Source organism: Lolium rigidum, chromosome 1 (genome assembly GCF_022539505.1).
Source record: "Lolium rigidum isolate FL_2022 chromosome 1, APGP_CSIRO_Lrig_0.1, whole genome shotgun sequence".
Taxonomy (NCBI): domain Eukaryota; kingdom Viridiplantae; phylum Streptophyta; class Magnoliopsida; order Poales; family Poaceae; genus Lolium; species Lolium rigidum.
Genome location: NC_061508.1, coordinates 28,656,100 through 28,663,295, shown reverse-complemented (window position 1 = coordinate 28,663,295; position 7,196 = coordinate 28,656,100). Strand labels below are relative to the sequence as shown.

The following is a 7,196-nucleotide window of genomic DNA, read 5'->3' as shown; positions in this document are numbered from 1 at the left end:
GCGTTCTTCGTAGCACAATAATATTATTAATATTTCTTGAGACTCTCCAATGTAAAAGAACCAACAATTTATCTCTCAAGCAACAACTTATCTGTCAAGACCATGGATGTTGTGGTTGTCAGATGACACAGTTCATACAGGTTAAATGGATTCCATTTTTTGCACCATATACAATGTCACACAGGTTAATAGTTGGTGTTTCATGCGACATCAGTGATCTGAACTTCAAACTCATGAAGGCTGAACCATATCAATATTTTTTCTACAACATATTTAAAATTTTCTTTTGTATGTAAACTGTGTTTCCACCATGGACAAAAGCTTGTCATGTGAGTCACTTGCTCAAACAAGGCTTTAAAATAACGAGTCCTGCTTTATGTTTCCTACTTTCAAAGCATTCATTTGTACACATAAGCAATACCGGGGTCGTGCGTCAAGGCGCACATCTAAATGAGATAATTCAATTGTAAAAATAAATGAGGGGCCGCAGCAGCTCTGCAAAACGGAACTATTATTTATCTATTATACCATCGACAAATTTCAACACACATAATATAGCAAGGCCCCCCAGTAATTTCCTCGGATTAAAGCATATTTTCTCGAAGACAGAATAAAAGTACAGAACACTCTTGACACTTTTTAGGGAAGAACGCTCTTGCGTCTTTCACCTCTGGTCCTTTCTACACGTCACCTTTTGCAATTTAGCAAGCCAATTATTTGATTTGAACTTCTTAGCTTTCTATCTGCAAGTAAATGATTTTTAGGTGTTGTCTCGGTGAAGAAACTATATTTTAGTATTATTTTTTAGTGCTTCTGATCCATCTGATATGCCAAAATCATTTTTATTTTTGGCAAAGGTAGGAATCATTATTTTTTTAAAGAGTTGGCTGCAGTTTGAGTCTATTCTTGTGTTTCTAGGTGCAGCAACTCTTCATATTGTGCATCTCCTATCCTAATCTTCTGATTGTTTAATCGAAGTCATCAACTGAAATTTGACTCAACTAGAGATTGCTTGTCTTCTAGATGCCAATGCAGTTCATGCATGCATTATATTCGTCTGCATGTTGTCTGTTTTGGATGTTTTAGTTAGTCAATTTTAATCATCTCTAGACTGCGAGGTGCTTTTTCTATCCAATGTGTTTGGCGAGTTTTTCCATTTTTCTTAGAATGTACTTCCTGCAAATTTCATTTTAAAATCTTAATAATGCGATGGCTCGGAGAGAACTAAATTGGATTCAGGCTATTAAATGCTGGCTTATTTTTACCTTTGTAATCATTAGTTCAAGTTCTGGTGATGCTTGGTTAGGCACATCCGAACAAATTTGGGTGTGGTTTTTGCACATCTGTTTTGGTGATATTTTGGTTTAATTACTATTGTAAAAATTTGCTGCCCACGAGTGCAGTCTGGGTGTCTGTTATTTGTAACTTTAAAAGTGGAAGCACATCATGCGATAGATTCCTTTGCTTTTTTACCTCATGGTTGGACCTGGTTATCTTTTCCAGGAAAATCATCTGTCATTTAGGTGGTGCCTTTAAGCATGGCCGTTGTTGGACTGCAGCTCTGTTTGGGTGATATTTTGGTTTAGGGAGTAAGATACAAGTATGAACAAGTAGAACCCCTTCAGTTTAAGCAGCCATTTAATTTAGTTAGTTGGAATTCAGTTTAAGCAGTACTTAATCTATATGCGCATGCAGGTATTATTATTTTGCCAATATTTACACGGTTGCTGCATCTTGAAACACCGAGGTTCATGAGCACTTTTATGTGTATTGAACTTGAATTAACCTCATATTATTGCCATCTATTTCGTTAAGACAAATAACTTCTGGTTATTTTTTCATTTTGTTTGCAGTAGAGCTAGCTCTTGGTGATGTAGGTTCCTTGTGGCCTTCTTTTGCTCTGCATGCAGATAGAATCCATCCAAGCTACTTCCCTAGTGACCAAGCTCGGTTTTACTTTTCAAAGTTCATGTTGCTTCAGATAGTGCTCACATGTTTTTCTATCAGCAAGTGCTTCGTATTGTGTAACTTAGCTACGCTTGGAGGACCCTGCTAGCAGTAGACCTTGGTAGATTTCCATAGAATGTACGCAATAATTTCATCGGCTATGTTATATAACAGGCTTAGAAGAATATTAATATTAGCTTAACCAGTACCTATTTTGACTCCACATTAAGATGTTTGTTTCTCTGTTTCAAATATAAGTGTTTATCCTAATTTCATCCTATTTATTTTGCTTTCAACCTAAAAAAATATTATCGTATTTTGCCTAATTTTTATCATTGTTATACAAGATGTAAATAGGTGTGAAATTCACGGGATCGTGCGCAAGTAAACAAAATCTAAAAACGAAATTCTTGAATACCCGTAATTGCCATGAATGCAAAGTAGGTAGAGGAAAGGTGTGCGCGCGCATACCCGGATTCAGAAACAGAGAAGAGCGGTACGCCCACGCTGCACCGAGAGCAGCGCAGCGACATGCCTTCCTCCTCTTCCCCCATCCTGATACGCAGCGACACCGAGAGCGACGACGACGACGCTGCCGCCCTGTCGATGCCCGCCGCCGAGTGCTTCGCCTCGTCCCTGTGCACCCAGGCCGAGGTCGACGCCCTCTGCGAGAAGCACGGCGTCCCAAGGGAGTTCGGCGCGACACCTGCCGGGGACAGGCGCGCGTGCACGCCGCCGCCGCCGGGGAGCGTCTGCGTGTACGCGCACGCGCTGGAGACGGGTCTGCGCTTCCCGCTTCACCCCTTCTTCTCGGAGGTGCTCTCCCACTTCGGCGTCGCGCCGGGCCAGCTCACGCCCAACGGCTGGCGCGTCTTGGTGGGCTTCGTCGTGCTCTGCCACACCACCGACGTGCCGCCGTCGCTCGCCGTGTTCCGGCACTTTTTCGCTCTCAGTAGGAAGGGCTGGTGCTTCTTCCGGTGCAAACAAGGCGTCGGAGCGCTCTTCACTGGCATTAAGGGTCCCAAATCCGGGAAAAAGTGGAAAAGGGGCTTCTTCTTCCTGAGCTCGCCGGTGCCATGGTCGTGCCCGGTGCGCTGGTACGAGGAGCCGCCGTGCAAGATCTCCACCAAATGTCCGGTGCTATCGAGCCAGGATAACAAATCGGTGGCAAAGCTAGCACAGACATACGGCGCGGGGGTTGATCTCCGGGCTTACCTCTCGGAGGCCGATCTTGGCGCAGCCTTCTCCTCTCACCTGGTGGGGACATCACCACCACCGCCACTCCAGCCCTCTCCTCGTTCTACTGGTTCCCAAGGTAATAAGTCGCAAATCGATTCCGCTTCGTCGAATTAGCAGATAATTTACCGTCGTGCTGCTGTGTGCTAGGAATGGGTCTACCAGCGGACGAGGCTGTGGCTCCGGCGGAGAAGGTGAAAGCCGAGCCGGTCAGCTGCACGCCGCAGTTGCCTGGCAAGAAGAGGAAACAGGATGAGGTCGCCAGTGCAAAAGCCGGGCTTTGCCGTTCTGAGCTAGGCACGCCACCTGCTGCCCCGAACCGGCGACACTTGCCCGTGCCCGACACACAAGACGGCGCCAGCGCCGACTGGGAGGAAGCGCGGAACGTACTGGATCGCATCATCCCGCCATGGCGGCAGCGCGAATTCGCGGCGGCGAAGACCTCCGACGTCGTCGCGTCGAGCTTCGTAGCAATTCGCCAGGTATGCTAGTACGTACAGTAACTACATACACGCACAAACCATTCACCGGTTGGTCATATCGTTTGTGCGTGTGGCGGCGGCAACGGCCGGCGAGTGCAGGCCGTGAACCACGTGTCATACTCCCTGAACCACGCGCTGGAGCTGGAGCAGAAGCAGAGAGCGCATGAACGCGACGTCGCCGCTCTGCGGGAGCAGTTGGCCGAGGTGAAGGCCGAGTTCGCCGCGGCGAAGCGGGCGATGGAGGCAGAAAGGAAGAACGCCAAGGCCGAGCTCGCCGCGGCGAGGCAGGCGACGGCGGCAGAGGTGGAAATCGCCAAGACGGCGGCGGTGCAGCAGTTCCTGCGGTCCAAGGAGTACACGCGGCGGGTGGCTGAGCAAGCGCTGCCGGCTTACGAGCGCGGCGCGGAGGACATGAAGCGCGTTGCGCTCCGGCTGAACCCACGCCTCGACGCCGCCAAGCTGCTCCTGCCGCTGGATTAGCTCGTCGCACTGCCTGGCTCGCCCGTCGGGCTTGATAAGCTAGCTCGCTGATTAGCTTGAAACTTGGAGCCGCTTTTGTTGATCTTTTTGTGAATGCGAGACTGCTGTAGAGATCATCATGGAATCGTGGAACCTGATCAAGAAACTGCATCAGAAGCACGACTGTTTTTTCGGCAATTGTATCGCGTGAGCGAGAGCCGCTGAAGTTTCGTATCACCGTTAACCACATCCTACGTCAGTCGGTCAGTGTGTTCATGCACGAGAACAGGTTTGGCATAGTGTTCCATACTAGTGGAGAACAGGAATTTGCATACTAGAGGAGTGGAATGCAGAGTGGATTTTTGTAGCCCGAGCTTCATGTAGCTCCTTTTTTTTTGCAAAATTTGAAAATGGGATTTTAAAGTTTCAAAAATCTGACAAAAAATCTAGACGTAGACAATGATGGGATCTACCAGTTTGTAATTTGAACTTGAGAGGCTGCAGAAAATGACAAAATCTGACACATTTTGAGATTTTGATATCTGACACTATTCATTAATATTGATATCATGATTTGTCATTTTTTCACAGCTCTAAATATAAGGTATTTGCAGTGGAAATTTTTCATGTTTGCAGATCACAGTATTATCTACATGCATATTTAATTTCAGAATTTTTTGAAACTTTAAAATATTATTTTCAATTTTTTTTAAAAAGAGGTGGGTAGCTTGAGCTACACTTGTGGTTTCTGAGCGGAGTGAGGAAAGAAAGTGTTAAGAGCACTTTGGGTCACCGACACATGCTCCCAAGTTTGGGAAGCAGCTCCACACGCCAGCAACCTCACTAAGAATTCCCCAAAATAACTTTGAACAAATAAATATAATTAAATTGTGGAATTTCATTTAAAATTACGATTATCTACATAAAATTGAGTGAAACTTGAACTTTAAACTAGACTAAATTAAATCCTAATCTACCGGCGGTTGGTTGGGGCACGCGATGGGTCTATCTCGTCGTCGTTTTTCCCCTTTGTTGCCGCATGCACTTTACCCACCCCGCGCCATTGCTTCGCGCATCTAGCGGTGGAGCATGGCCACCGGCGATGCTAGAGCTTGCCGGCGGCGCTGCCCCCCTCAGTGTCGCCTGCAACTTGCGAGACTCATCGTTCTTGGCAAGCATCGCTTGCTCGCGGGCGATCGCCTCGGCCCGGCACCGAGCGTTGAGATCAAGCAGTCTCTATCGCTCGGCCCGGTGCTGAGCGTTGACCTCAAGCAGTCTCTACTGTTGGGCTCATAGGGTTGCGGCGGGGCGACGGGCTCAGGCTACGGCGGCTGTGGCTGCGGTGGTGGTTGCGGCTCCGATGGCGGTGTGCGGCCGTTCCAGTCTAATATCGAGTATGTGGTCGCCAGCCGCCGCGGCATTGTTCTGGAGAGGAGATCGGCGGTGGTGGAGAGGACGTCGGTCATGCAGAGGCTAGTCTAGCGGAGGGCGCACTAGATAGGCAGAGCCAACTCGCCGTAGAGCATCAGAGGAGTCGCATTTACGACAGCATCTGCGCGTGAAGAACCGGTCACTACTAGGAAAAAGGCTTTCAGTGGCGCACCACATATAGCCATCAGTGGCGCACTAGTGGTGCGCCACTGTTATCACGCCACTGCTAACACATAGTAGTGGCGCACTAGGGGTGCGCCACTACTAGCTCCGGATACTCGTGGCGCACTACCCGGTGCGCCATTGACATTCCCCCCGGTGCGCCACTACTACTCCAAAGTGGTGCGCCACCGTTGGTCGAGGCAGTGCGCCACCACCGTGTAGAAGAGGTGCGCCACCGCTACCGTCTTGCGTGCGCCACCGGTCCAGCTAGTAGGTGCGCCACCGCTGCGTGAGTACGTGCGCCACCGCCCTCTCCAGGACGTGCGCTATCGCTACTTATCCTTGTGCGCCACCGCTAGTCTCGGAGAGGATCACGTGGCGGTGCGCCATCGGGATCGCAGTGCGTGCGCCACCGCTACTTAGTGGTAATGCGCCACGGATGGTCCACTAGTGCGCCACCGCTAAGATTTCGAATTTTTTTTTTGTATCTTGGCAGGTATTTATACAGGTTGTATATGACAAGTACAATAGCACAATACAGGATATATAACAGCATATAAACAACAAGCACAGCTTATCCATACATAGTTCTTCACATTAGCCCCACATGATTCACAAGCATTCACATTAGAGGTTACAATGCAAGTTACGGTGTTACAAGTCACAAATGAGCTAGTAGTGGCACAAGGTCGATCATCTAAACTAGCATCACATAGAAGAGAGCTAGAGTCACTACTAGCACCGTCCCGATGAAAGTGGTCTTCATCCGGTTCCTCCTCCGCTCCGTCCTCTCTCCCGCCGGATAGCGTGCGTATCCGTCTTCGGCCTCCGCTCTAGTGGTGTACCCTTTGTAGCTGTTACCGCTAAAACGGTGAACCTGTCTCCGACACTCCTCCCGGTCGTTGTAGACTCCGGGAACCTTGCCCTTGTACACGACATACCACGTCATATCTGCGTACATATGCACAACCCAAAGAAACATTAGTGCACGCTCATAGATGTTTGCAACGAATAAGAGCAAACTCAAAAACGATCCAAGTAGTATGAACTAAAAGGCATGCCTCATACATTGTTGGTCGGAACAAATATTAACATTTAGGGACGGAGTAAGTGAAACCAAGTAGGATGCACAAGAGATTGATACTTGTGTCATCGCACCAGGTTCACTTACCCCTCCCCCAAGTGTATAGGTGACCAACATTCTAATCATCGGCATTTTGAGATACCAAAGCAAATGGAAGAATGACAAGGGCCTCATACTTTGTCGAGTCCAAACAAATATTAACATTTAGAGAAGGCGTCGGTGAAACCAAGTAGGATGCACAAGAGATTGATACTTGTGTCATCGCACCAGGTTCACTGACCCCTCCCCCAAGTGTATAGGTGACCAACATTCTAATCATCGGCATTTTGAGATACCAAAGCAAATGGAAGAATGACAAGGGCCTCATACTTTGTCGGTCAAAACAAATATTAACA

General features: G+C 48.1%; 1 protein-coding gene across 1 annotated transcript; it reads left to right on the top strand.

Moving 5' to 3' along the window:
• The first annotated feature begins 2,472 nt into the window (after positions 1–2,472).
• On the top strand, positions 2,473–4,145 carry LOC124670258. Its single transcript, XM_047206757.1, has 4 exons — positions 2,473–3,262; positions 3,334–3,660; positions 3,760–3,875; positions 3,909–4,145. Exons 1-4 carry the CDS (start codon positions 2,479–2,481, stop codon positions 4,143–4,145), a joined length of 1,464 nt encoding a protein of 487 aa, XP_047062713.1. The 5' UTR covers positions 2,473–2,478.
• Positions 4,146–7,196: the final 3,051 nt, after the last annotated feature.

Excerpts from the sequence above, each read along its gene's own strand:
- LOC124670258 (XM_047206757.1), top strand. The coding sequence starts at position 2,479 with ATGCCTTCCTCCTCTTCCCCCATCCTGATACGCAGCGACACCGAGAGC. Across the intron at positions 3,263-3,333 it reads TCGTTCTACTGGTTCCCAAG|GAATGGGTCTACCAGCGGAC; the intron begins GTAATAAGTCGC and ends GCTGTGTGCTAG. Across the intron at positions 3,876-3,908 it reads AGCAGTTGGCCGAGGTGAAG|GCAGAAAGGAAGAACGCCAA; the intron begins GCCGAGTTCGCC and ends CGGGCGATGGAG.